Source organism: Carcharhinus amblyrhynchos, chromosome 15 (genome assembly GCF_965287045.1).
Source record: "Carcharhinus amblyrhynchos chromosome 15, sCarAmb.v2.hapA, whole genome shotgun sequence".
NCBI classification, from domain to species: Eukaryota; Metazoa; Chordata; class Chondrichthyes; order Carcharhiniformes; family Carcharhinidae; genus Carcharhinus; species Carcharhinus amblyrhynchos.
In genome coordinates this window covers 5,317,632-5,331,046 of record NC_137338.1, presented here as the reverse complement: position 1 = coordinate 5,331,046, position 13,415 = coordinate 5,317,632, and the positions used below count along the sequence as shown (strand labels likewise).

Here is a 13,415-nt window from a genome sequence, read left to right as displayed (position 1 = left end):
ATCTCCGGAATTCTCTGCCCGTTGAAGTGGTGAAGGCTGCCTCGCTGAATATTTTTAAGACGCGGGTTGATGGGTTTTTGATAAGAGAGGGGATTAAGGGTTATGGGGAGAGGGCGGGAGTGTGGAACTGAGCCATGACAGATCAGCCATGATCTTATTGAATGGCGGGGCAGGCTCGAAGGGCTAGATGGCCTATTCCTGCTCCTATTTCTTATGTTCTTATGTTCTAAACCAAGGCAAGTTGATGGAGTTAGGGTACAGAGCAGCCACAATCTAATTGAAAGGCAGAACAGGCACTAGGGATCGAATAGCCCTGTACATTTCCTGTGGATAATGAGTTATATAATTCCTCTACACTCCCAGGAAAAGTTTGACAGCAAAACCAATGCTGTAATATACTAGCACTAAATGACTATGGATTGAGTCTCAACCTGCAACATTGTTGAATGGAGAATGACTGCTTTGCCAGTTTGTCAAATACAACAGCAACTGGAAAGGGAGATATCTGGCCAATGAGATAAGAAAAGCATGACAAAGCTCCAATGTACTCTGCATCCCTCATCCACTGTGCATTAACATAAAGAGTACTAGGTTTTACACCTGGCCTCTTTGACAGGTGTTAGTAATTCCTGAAGGACAATCACCTTGCAATAAATGTATCCAGAGAATCATCTTCGTTTGAGTAAAGACTTAGGAATTTAAGGATGATCATACCTAATCTTGGGAAGTGGGTGTTGCTGGCAAGGCCAACATTCATTACCCATCAATAAATGCAAAATACTGTGTGCTGGCACTGGAATCTGAAACAAAAGCATCAAAATGCTGGAAAGTCTCAGCAGGTCTGACAGCTTCTGTGGAGAGAGAATGGAGCCCATGTTTCGAGTCTGGATGACCCTTCACCAGAGCTGAAAGGAAGGAGCGTCAGCAGAGGGTTATACCGTGAGGGTGAGGGGAGATGTGGTGCAGTTGGACAAAGGGAATGGCAATCAGAAGGCTGAGAAGGTGTTGAACGCGTCCAGTAATGATCAGAGTGCATGAATGGAAAAGCAAAGGTACCACTTGGTAAAGGACTGCCTGAGGAATGTGGCAGTTGGCCTGAAGAAGAGGGCACGGTGGAGGAAGGAGGGTGGAAAGAAGAAGAGCGATAAAATGAAGAATGAGATAAAATGAAATGAAGTAAAATAAATGGAAATGGGGTGGAGTGGAGAATTCATAGCTCTGAAAGCCATCTTCTGGTTGCCCTTGAGAAGGTTTTGCAAATCTACTTCTTGAACTGTTGCAGTCTGTGTGACAGAGGTACTGAGTGTAAAGGAGACTCCCTTCTCCAGAAAACCGCTGGGAGACCACCTGGTGATCTCCCCACAATGTGGAAGCTCTTCCTAATGTCAATAAAATGTCAGCGAGGGGAGGAAACTACCCTCCCTTTGCTACACTTTGTTTATTTAATTGTCTGCCCTCCTCTACTCAAAGGGCGGCCACACTGTAGAGGTCACCATCCCTGGGGACATTCCATGGCAGTGAGAAGATGGTTGGCTCCCCTCCCAGTGCCTTGTGCTGCCAGTTTACACCCCATCTCCCAACCCAAACTTGAGTGTTCAAGAGGTCTATGGATAGAAGAAGCTACCCGGGTTGATGATGGAAGCAGATAGTGCTGATTCGTTTAAATGCGAATCAGATCGATTCTGTTCAGAAGTTAACTTTTCGTGATTAGTTCTCAAGCAGTTTGAGGTACAATGTGCTAAGTGTTGCAGCTCAGCAGGTCCAGGTGCTAACTTAGCTCAGACCGAGATAAAATCCAAGCCTATACGACTCAATGATGTTCACCCTCCAGACAACTTCCAAAATTGTGTACAATTATTTTTTTGGAGAGATCTGGACTGAAAAGTGTCCCTCTACCTGCTGAGTGTTGTCTTTTACTGGTGCCTCACACTCAATGGGCTGAATAAGGAAATGAGAGGCAAAGCGGGAGGTTTTCAGCACCAAGGCCAGCTCCCCATCGACCTCCACTGCTTGGTCCTTCTGTAGAAACAAAGAAAAGAGTCAGTCAAAAATGAGGTGCCACAAGTAAAATTGAAAGATAAATGATCCATTTGTAAGCTTCATCTCCGTGTTTGCGACCTCCTCTTTCATAGTGATACAGGTTCATCTTAACCACATCATTTAATAATCAAACTTCTGTCTCACAATGGGGTGTGATTTATTCTTAGCCGCCCTCTAGAATGTTGCAACTTAGTTGTGTTAAACCGTGGTTGGGCAGTTCAAAAACCCAGCTCTCCACCACTGCCCACAACCAGGAAAAAAATGTGGATGGGCATTGCCAATGATGCCAGGCACTTACAAAACCCCAGCCTGACAAATTGGTACGGAGGTGGATGAAACATTAAACCTAAGGGCGGCACGGTAGCACAGTGGTTAGCACTGCTGCCTCACAGCGCTAGGGATCTGGATTCAATTCCGGCCTCGGGTCACTACCTGTGTGGAGTTTGCACATTCTCCCTGTGTCTGCTCGGGTTTCCTCCAGGTACTCAGGTTTCTTCTCACAGTCCAAAGATGTGCGGGTTAGGTTGATTGGCCATGATAAATTGCCCCTTAATGTCACTGGGATTAGGAGGGTAAATGTGTGGGGTTATGGGGATTGGACAGGACCTAAGAGAAATTGTTGTCAGTGCAGGATCAGTGGGCCAAATGACCTCCTCCCAATGGCACTGTAAATTCTGTGATTCTATGATGCTCACATCCTGAAAATGAAATCATCAAAAAATATTGATAAATGTACTTCTTTGAAATAGAGTTCGAAGTTTATGAGTTTAAGTCCCATTCCAGGCACTTACAAAAACCCAGCCTGATAGTTTGCTACAAAGAGAACTCTTGAGGTGGATGAAACATTAAACCTAAGTCTCACTCCACTCCCCGAGGTGGCTGAAAAACATTTTCTGATGTGGTTTTCTGTGATGCAACAGTTACTGTAATAAAGTAAGTTTATTTAACTAACTCTGCAGCTATAAGAAAACCTTTCCGCTCTGCCCAAGGTCCCGGGGAATTGGGTGTGCACCCACCATGTGATCACATCATCATGTCATCACATGAAGACCTGGTCTACACATGGCATTACTTCAGAGAGGAGATTCTTCTTTCTCCCTTGGGTCTTGGCCAAGATGTACCTGTCCACCAACATCACAGAACAGATTATGTGGAAAAACATCACATTGCTGTTTGTGAGAACTTGCTGCGTGTTCTCTCCTTGGCAACATTCATAGAATCATTACATCTAAGGCTGAGACAGGTCCTTCAGCCCAAACTGGTCTGTGGCACCCATCTAAAGTAACTCCATTTGCATGCATTTAGCTCATATCCCTCTAAACCTTCCCTATCCATGTATCTATCCAAATGCCTTTTAAATGTTGTCAACGTCCCTGCCACTTCCTCTGGCAGCTCATTCCACGTATGCACCGCCTTCTGGGTAAAAAAAGTTGCTCCTCAGGTTCCCATTAATTCTTTCCCCTCTTAACTTTAACCTCTGCCCTCTAGTTCTCGATTCCCCTGGGAAAAAGACAAAATCCATTCACCCTAAACATGCCTCTCATGAACTTGTACATCTCTATAAGATCACCCCTGAGCCTCCTGCATGCCAAAGAAAAAAGTCCTAGACCGTCCGATCTCTCCCTATAACTCAATCCCTTGAGTCGTGGTAACATCCTTGTAAATCTCTTCTGCACTCTCTCCAGTTTAATAACATCTTTCCTACAGCAAGGTGACCAAAACTACGGCCTCACCAATGTCCTGTACAACTACAACATAACTTCTCCATCAGTAGCGCTGCCAGAGTCCGAGTGGGAAAAGGTAAATGGGGCAACCACAGGGATTTCAAAATAGCAAATGGACTGGGGTGAAGCCCAGGTCAAGACAAAGAAAGTGGGAATGTGTTCAGAAAGACTGAATGGTGACATTCAGAAGTTGTGATTCAGACACAGCAGGTTATCGAAAAGCTAAAATACGTGGAGTGATTAAACCAGGGGAGAGCAGTAAGAAATGTGTCAGTAAAGCATTGAAGCAGAACAACACATTAGGGCCTGTGGTCCAAACAAGCATTGTATGCACAAACACATAGAATATAAGGAGAAAGGAAAGCCTCAGAACAGAATGAAGTATTTTTGAAGTGCAGCTGCTGTTGTAATATAGGGAATAAATTGAATCAACTTCTGGCACAAATTCAACAGGAGACTGTGACATGGTCGCTATTATGGAGCAACGCCAAAAGAGAGGATCACAATTAGGAAATAAATCTCCCAGATTATAAGGGAGAATGGCTGTGGAGCAACAGGAGCCTTCATAATTAGTGATGAATTAACTTTGATAATGAGAGAGCATCTAACAAGTGATATGGTGGTGTCAGCCAGAGCTCAGTGACTTGACCGTGACTCATGAGGTTCCGTGTCCAAGTCCTCCTTCACGGCCGAAGCACAGAGATCTCGCCTGATGTGGTGAGTGGAGGAGGGGGGGGGAAGGGGAGGAAGAGGACAGGGAAGAGGAGGAGGGAGGAGAAGGAGGAGGGAGAGGACAAAGGGGAGGAGGAGGAGGGGCGAGAAGGAGAAGGAGGGGGGAAGAAGATGACCTCTTTGTATGCCTAGTCAAGCTAGCTAGTAACATGCCCAACCAGCAAGTGGTTAAGGAGGTCTTTTGACCGGACTGTCTTCTGTGGCTATGTTTGTGGTTGGGTGTCCTTGGAGGAAGAGTGTGCAGTGTCCACTGGCTTGTTGGAGGCTTTCTGTGATTTGCAGGAGCTAGGGTATCTGATTTAGATTTAAAGATTAGCAAACTTCCTTTCGTGGCGGGTAGGGTTTTGTTTGTCTCTGAGGGATTATTCCCTCTGCCTCACCCCCACCCACCCTCATCCCTATTCATTTGATTATTTAATGTGATGCTTTGTTAATTTGATCCCATTACATCTGAAAATTATAATGAGAGGTAAATAGGCTTTAGAGACTATAGGAGTAGAATTAAGAAAGAAAGGGATTGTGTACTTTAGATTGCGTATCGGTCGCCTGATAGCAGCTGTGAAGTAGCAGCTTGTATAAATCCTGAGATTAGATAAGCATGTTGTAAAGATAGTGTTAATGGGGATTTTAAGTTTCAGCTTGGCATAAACAGATGAGAATATCGGATAGGGATATTGAATTTCCTGGTGTTCAAAGAACCATAGAATCCCTACAGTGCAGCAGGAGGCCATTCAGCCCATTGATTCTGCATCTAACCCGGCTCCACAGGTCTACCTCCCTTCCTACTGCCACCTCTCTGCCCCCCCCCAACACTGTTGGAAGAAACCCACACAGACACAGGGAGAACTTGCAAACTCAACACAGGCAGACACTTAAGGCCAGAATTGAATCCATGTGCCTGATGCTGTGAGGCAGTGGTGCTACCCAATGTCACCGTGTGTTTTAGAACCATAGAAAATTACAGCTCAGAAACAGGCCTTTTGGCCCTTCTTGTCTGTGCTGAACCATTTTTTGCCTAGTCCCATTGCTCTGCACTTGGACCATATCCCTCCATACCCCTCTCATCCATGAACCCATTCAAGTTTTTCTTAAATGTTAGAAGTGACCTCACATTTACCACTTTATCCGGCAGCTCATTCCACACTCCCGCCACTCTCTGTGTGAAGAAGCCCCCCCTAATATTCCCTTTAAACTTTTCTCCTTTCACCCTTAACCCATGCCCTCTGGTTTTTCCCGCCCCTAGCCTCAGTGGAAAAAGCCTGCTTGCATTCACTCTATCTATACCCATCAAAATCTTATATACAGATGTTTTGAAGCAATTTCTTCTAAAACTACTCTCTGAGAGGAGAAATTCCTCCTCATTGCTGTCGTAAATGGGTAACCCCTTACTCTCGAGATTATGCCCTCTGATTTTAGACCCTTCCCCAAGGGGAAAATAACCTCTCAGCATCTACCCTGTCAATCCCCTTGAGAATCCTACCTGTCTCAGTAAGGTTACCTCTCATTCTTCTAAACTCCAATGAGTACAGGCCCAACCTACTCAACTTCTCCTCTTCACACCCTCCATTTTGTGATGAATAATAAGCCAGAATTAACACACACAGGAACACAAGTATTAGAATCAGGAGTAGGCCCTTCAAGCCTACCCCGGCATCCAATATGATCTTGGCTGATCTATGCTGGCCTCAGCTCCTTTTCCCCGAGCCCTCCATCCCTTAAGCTATCAAACATTTATCCACCTTCACTTTAAATAATTCTGAAGATCCAGGCTCCACCATCCTTTGAGGCAGAGAATTCCAGAGGTTCACCACACTCTGTAAGAAGAAATTTCTATGCATCTCAGTTTGAAGTTAGGATTGTTTTCGCTAGAGTTCCGAAGAATGAAGGGAGGGGGTGTCTTATAGAGACTTATAAAATTTTAATAGGACTAGACAGGGTTGATGCAGGGAGGATGTTCCCAATGGTGGGATTGTCCAGAACCAGGGGTCACAGCCTGAGGATTCAGGGTAGACCATATAGGACGGAGCTGAGGAGACATTCCTTCACCCAGAGAGTGGTGAGCCTGTGGAATTCATTACCACAGGAAGTAGTTGATGCCAAAACATTGAATGTATTTAAACGGTGGGTGGATATAGCACTTGGGGTGAATGGGATCAAAGGTTATGGGAAGAAAGCAGGATTAGGCTATTGAGTTTGATGATCAGCCATGATCATAATAAATGGTGGAGCAGGCTCGAAGGGCCAAATGGCCTCCTCCTGCACGTATCTTCTATGTTTCTATGTAAAATGACTGACCCTTTACCTTGTAACTATGTCCACTTAGAACATAGAACATAGAACATAGAACACTACAGCACAAACAGGCCCTTCGGCCCACAAGTTGCGCCGACCACATCACCTACCAACCTACAGACCTATCTATAACCCTCAATCTCATTAAACCCCATATACTCATCCAGAAGTCTTTTAAAAGACCCCAGCGAGTTCGCCTCCACCACCACTGACGGCAGCCGATTCCATTCACTCACCACCCTCTGAGTGAAAAACTTACCCCTAACATCACTTCTGAACCTCCCTCCCCGCACCTTAAATCTGTGTCCTCTCGTAGCGACCATTTCAAACCGGGGAAATAGCCTCTGAGAGTCCACCCTATCTATTCCTCTCAACATTTTGTAAACTTCTATCAGGTCGCCTCTCAACCTTCGTCTCTCCAGGGAAAAGAGTCCCAGCTCCCTCAACCTAACTTCATAAGGCATGCCTCCCAGTCCAGGCAACATCCTTGTAAATCTCCTCTGCACCCTTTCAATAGCTTCTACATCTTTCCTATAGTGAGGCGACCAGAACTGCGCACAATACTCCAAATGAGGCCTGACAAGGGTCTTATAAAGTTCCAGCATTACCTCCCGACTCCTAAACTCAATCCCTCGATTAATGAAGGCCAGTACACCATACGCCTTCTTGACCACCTCCTCCACCTGCGAGGCCGATTTAAGAGTCCTGTGGACCCGGACCCCAAGATCCTTCTGCTCCTCAACACTACTCAGACTTCTGCCCTTAATAGTGTACTCGTTCATCCCGTTGGTTCTGCCAAAATGGACGACAACACATTTATCCGCGTTGAAGTCCATCTGCCACTTCTCCGCCCAGTCCTGCATCCTATCTATGTCCTGCTGCAACTTTTGCCATCCTTCCAGATCATCCACAACACCACCGACCTTCGTGTCATCAGCGAACTTACTTACCCATCCCTCCACTTCCTCATCCAGGTCATTTATGAAAATGACAAACAACAAGGGTCCCAGAACAGATCCTTGAGGCACTCCGCTGGTGACTGACCTCCATTCAGAAAAAGCCCCATCCACAACCACTCTCTGCCTTCTGCAGGCAAGCCAGTTCTGGATCCACAAGGCCAAAGGCCCTTGGATCCCATGCCCTCTCACCTTCTCAAGAAGTCTTGCATGGGGGACCTTATCAAACGCCTTGCTGAAGTCCATGTACACTACGTCCACGGCACTTCCTTCGTCAATGTGTTCAGTCACATTATCGAAGAACTCAACTAGGCTTGTAAGGCACGACCTGCCCTTGACAAATCCATGCTGACTATTCCTGATCATGTCAAACCTCTCCAAATGTTCGTAAATCTTGTCCCTCAGAAGCCTCTCCATCAGCTTACCAACCACTGAGGTCAGACTCACCGGTCGGTAATTTCCCGGGCTATCTCTGTTCCCTTTCTTAAAAATAGGAACTACATCCGCAATCCTCCAATCCTCTGGAACCTCTCCCGTCTCCATTGACGACGCAAAGATCATCGCCAGGGGCTCTGCAATCTCTTCCCTCGCCTCCCACAGTATCCTGGGGTACATCCCATCTGGTCCCGGCGACTTATCTACCTTGATAGAATTCAAAAGTTCCAACACATCCTCCTCCTTAAACTTGTTCAAGACTTTTCCATTAGTGAAAATATTTCACCATCTACCCTGTCAAGCGCCTCCCCCACCCCCCCACCTCAGGATCTGAGATGTTTGAATAAGGTCATTCCTCACCCTTCCGAACTTCAAGGAATACAGACTCACACTATTTATTATCTCTTGATAGGACAACCCTCTCATCCCAGGAATTAACCTGGTGAATCCACTTTGGACTGCCTCTTCTGTTACTATATCCTCTTTTAGTTAAGGGGACCAAAACTGTACACAGTCGTAGTCTTGGCGAGATCTCATCAACACCCTGTGCAATTACAACAAAACTGGCATCGTGACACAGTGGTTAACACTACTGCCTCATATTGCCAGGGACGCAGGTTCGATTCCTGGCTTGGGTCAGTGTCTGTGTGGAGTTTGCATGTTCCCCCTGAGTCTGCATGGGTTTCCTCCAGGTGCTCCAGTTTCCTCCCACAGTCCAAAGATGTGCAGGTTGGGTGCATTGGCCATATTAAGTTCTCCCTCTGTGTACGTGGAGCGTGGCAACGAGGGCACTTTCACAGTAATTGCATTACTACGTGAATGGAAGCCTACTTGTGACTAATAAATAAACATTAACTTATTTTTAAACTCAAATGACTTAAACTTAATCACAAATCTAATGGTCTGTGAATATTTATCTATTAATGAGGATAATATGATGGATATGCATTCGGCACGTCTACTGCGACTCTCACCAATTTTTACACATGCACCATAGAAAGCATCCTTTCCAGATGCATCAAAGGTTGGTTTGGCTCCTGGTCGAAACCATAAGAAATTACAAAGGGTTGTGAATGTAGCCCAGTTCATCATGCAAACCAGCCTCCCATCCATGGAATTTTACTGTCTCACCCACCACAGGAATTGGAGCAGGCGAGGGGCGGGCCATGGATAGATCAGCGTTTATTCCCCACCTCTAGTTGCCATGGGGCAGTTGAGAGTCAACCACATTGCTGTGGCTCTGGAGTCACATGTAGGCCAGACCGGGTAAGGATGGCAGATTTCCTCTCCTAAAGGACATTAGTGAACCAGATGGATTTTTCCAACAATTGTTTCATCATCATCAGTAGATCCTTAATTCCAGCTTTTTTTTATTGAATTCAAATTCCACTACCTGCTGTGATGGGATTCGAACCCGGCTCCCCAGAACATTAGCTGAGTTTCTAGATTAATTATCTCGCGATAATACCACTAGGCCATTACCTCCCATTTTCTGGAAATGGTTATGTTGCTGGGTAACGGTCACAGATGGGAGTTCCAGTTGATTGTCTGCCTCCTTTATCCAGCGTTACAGGAGACATTGACAATAACTCCCATGGCTATCGCAGCTGAGAACAGCCCAGGACCTGAAACTTTTCAGTATTTACTGTTCACAGGCAAGGGAATGATAAGAAACTTATTTATCCAGAGAATGTGAAACTGGTTATCACATTAGCTGTGGAGTTGAATAGCATTGATGCATTGAAGAGGTAACTAGATAAGCACATGAGAGAGAAAGGAATGGGAGGAGATACTGATAAGAACATAAGAACATAAGAAATAGGAGCAGGAGTAGGCCATCTAGCCCTTCGAGCCTGCCCCGCCATTCAATAAGATCATGGCTGATCTGTTGTGGCTCAGTTCCACTTTCCCGCCCTCTCCCCATAACCCTTAATCCCCTCTCTTATCAAGAACCCATCAACCCGCTTCTTAAAAATATTTAGTGAGGCAGCCTCCACCACTTCAACGGGCAGAGAATTCCAGAGATTCACCACCCTTTGAGTGAAGAAGTTCCTCCTCAACTCCGTTCTAAACCGCCTCCCCTTTATCTTGAGGCTGTGCCCCCTAGTCCTACTGTCTTTTTTGAGCGGGAAGAGTCTCTCCACCTCTATCCTATCCATCCCATTCATCATCTTATACGTCTCAATGAGATCTCCCCTCATTGGAACGAGGCTCGTGTGGAACATAAACAACAGCACCCCACTGCTGGGGTAGAATGGGCTGTTTCTGTGTTGTGGGATTCCATATATAATCAAAGGCCAAATTCAAGAAAGGCAGGGGAACACTAGACCAACAATCAGTGTAGAGAATTGGAGGCCTCCATGTCAAAGTTTACTCTTGCCCACCACCTGCTGGCCAGCTGAAGCACAGCACAAGTTTGCAGAATGCATTGTCTATCCAGAAGTCTCTTATATTAACACTACAATGAAGTCACTGTGAAAATCCCTTAGCCGCCACATTCCAGTGCCTGTTCGGGTACACTAAGGGAGAATTTAGCACAGCCAATCTAGCTAACCAGCACGCCTTTCGGACTGTGGAAGGAAACCGGAGCACCCGGAGGAAACCCACACAGACAAGGGGAGAACATGCAAACTCCAAAAGATAGTGGCCCAAGCTGGGAATTGAACGCAGGTCCCTGGCGCTGTAAGACAGCAGTGTTAACCCCACTGCAGAGATGCCGGCGTTGGACTGGGGCAGGCACAGTAAGAAGTCTCACAACACCAGATTAAAGTCCAACAGGCTTATTCGATATCACAAGCTTTTGGAACGCTGCTTCTTCATCAGGTGAGTGGAGAGTTGAGTCCACAAACAGGATACATATAGACACAGACTCAATTGCACTCAATTGCAATGCCAGAACGCCAAGTTCTGCGCACATGAGGATGGCTTCAACCAGGATCTTGTGTTCATGTCACCCTACATGCAACCCCCACCATTTGGCCTGGGCTTGCAAAGTATTATTAAATGGCCTGGCTTGAGACAATTCATACCTCTTTAACATGTCATTATTTCTCTCTCCACTGCACTGTCTGTACCTGTAAAGACTTGATTACCTGTAAGGACTTGCATTCCAACCATTACCTTGCAATTGAAAGAGGATGGAACAAGGATTAGTGCTTAGATATGGAAGAGGAGGAATTGCGGGACCAAGGATGTATCCTCTGGCTGGACAATAGGGAGATGTTGAGCGAAGACATTGCTAAAAGGGTGCCCCAAATTTAATGCATAAGAATGTGTGAAGCACAGCGAGGACAGTCTCCTTGAGGACAATAGATGAGAGTGGGGTGGATAACTGTGCCTACAGATAGATTATTGAAAGATTATGACAGATGATATTCCTAGAGCTCTCTGAGAGCTGTACAAGGGAATCCAGTTTGGAGTTGAGGGAGTCATACACAGCGCTCCTGTCATGGAGGACGATGGTAGAGACGGAAGGATTGGATTACATCAACTCCTGGCTAGGGAAAAGGTCACTCAGCCACAGGTTAAACTGAACAACCTCACTCAACATACACTGCAAGCTTTGACTTAACTTTGAGCGGCTGTGAGTTAACAAAATGTCCAGCAGGCAAAGCTGTGGGTTCATTTTCCTTTCTTACCTTGAAAGTGTGAATGGAATCGAATCTCAGCTGGTCTTGGTGCTCAGTCACTGTCCCTTGGTATGTCACACAGGCTTTCTTGGTATTCCCATCTAAAGGCACCTTGAAAAAGCGAAAAGTTCCAGACGCGTACTTCACAGCTCCTGGGAAAAAATATTATTATAGAGGGTCAAAGGGGAATCCTTTAATAGAGACTGACATTGCCACAGAGAGTAATAGGGACTGACAGTGTTACAGAGAGTAATAGAGACTGACAGTTTTGCAGAGAGTAATAGAGACTGACAGTGTTACAGAGAGTAATAGAGACTGCCAGTGTTACAGAGAGTAATAGAGACTGACAGTGTTACAGAGAGTAATAGAGACTGAGAGTGTTACAGAGAGTAATAGAGACTGAGTGTTACAGAGAGTAATAGAGACTGACAGTGATACAGAGAGTAATAGAGACTGACAGTGATACAGAGAGTAATAGACTGACAGTTTTACAGAGAGTAACAGAGACTGACAGTGTTACAGAGAGTAATAGAGACTGACAGTTTTACAGAGAGTAACAGAGACTGACAGTGTTACAGAGAGTAATAGAGACTGACAGTTTTACAGAGAGTAATGGAGACTGACAGTGTTAGAGAGTAATAGAGACTGAGAGCAATACTTGAGTAGTAGAGACTGACAGTGTTACAGAGAGTAATTGACAACTGGTAATGTTACTGGGACACTGACAGTTAGTTGTTCAGTGAGTAACAGTGTGATAATCACAACATAGACACTCACCAATCTTTTGGAGTACTTGATCCTTTTTGATTTCGATGTGACTGGCAGTGACGAGATAGGGTGTACTGAATCCACACTGCTTCACCAGGCTGATCAAGTCCTTCCAGTACAGAGCACCGGCGAGTCCCTCTCCTGTGCACAACACGATAGAATCCTTGAGAATTCTCAGCCTGGCCACAGCCAGGACAACCACTTCTAGGGTCCGAGTTCTTGCGAGAATTCTTTTGTCAGAATTCTTCCCTCACCTTCCAGTTTGACTAATGCACCTGCTATTTATTGTGGAAATGTGAATTGAGAGCAGGGAACGTGGGAATTTGGTAAATGTGTGGGGTCACGGTGATAGGGCGAAGAGTGGGCCTGGGTAAGGTACCCTGTCAGAGAGTTGATGCAATAGGTCGAATGGCCTCTTCTGTGCTGTAATTCTTCTACGAGAGTCGGGCAGGAGTTCTCACATGGCAAGTTCCCTCACCATCCCCCCCACCCCCACTGCAGAAAAACTGTCTTGTTCTAAATGGGAGAGAAGGTGACAAAGCTCGACTCGTGAAGCCTGCCCCCTGGTGGCGGGATTCATGAGTTGGATTCAGGGCTGAGTTTAAAGTTTTAGCTTATTTATCAGTGTCAAAGGAAGGCTGACATTAACACAGGAATGAAGTTCAAGCCCAAATCCAACCCACAGAGGCTAAGTACCCCGAAGATAGGACTTAACGGGACACAAACAGCGCTTCAAATGCTTCATGACAAAACACCCAGGGAGCCCCTGAGGGGTGAAGGAGGGAGTGGAGAGGCGGGGGAGAGGTGGTGTTGGGAGAGGGTGCAGGTTCCCAGGCTCC

The 13,415-nt window shown here is 45.9% G+C and overlaps 1 protein-coding gene across 1 annotated transcript in view; it reads right to left on the bottom strand.

The window, feature by feature from the left end:
* LOC145353043 (arsenite methyltransferase) overlaps positions 1 to 13,415 on the bottom strand; it is a 40,551-nt gene that overhangs the window by 3,246 nt on the left and 23,890 nt on the right. Inside the window, exons 7-9 of the mRNA XM_080203373.1 lie at positions 12,586 to 12,717; positions 11,818 to 11,960; positions 1,897 to 2,019 (exon numbers count right to left, since the gene is read on the bottom strand). Of these exons, the coding sequence (XP_080059499.1) occupies positions 1,897 to 2,019; positions 11,818 to 11,960; positions 12,586 to 12,717 (398 nt within the window). The remainder of the gene's footprint in view (positions 1 to 1,896; positions 2,020 to 11,817; positions 11,961 to 12,585; positions 12,718 to 13,415) is intronic.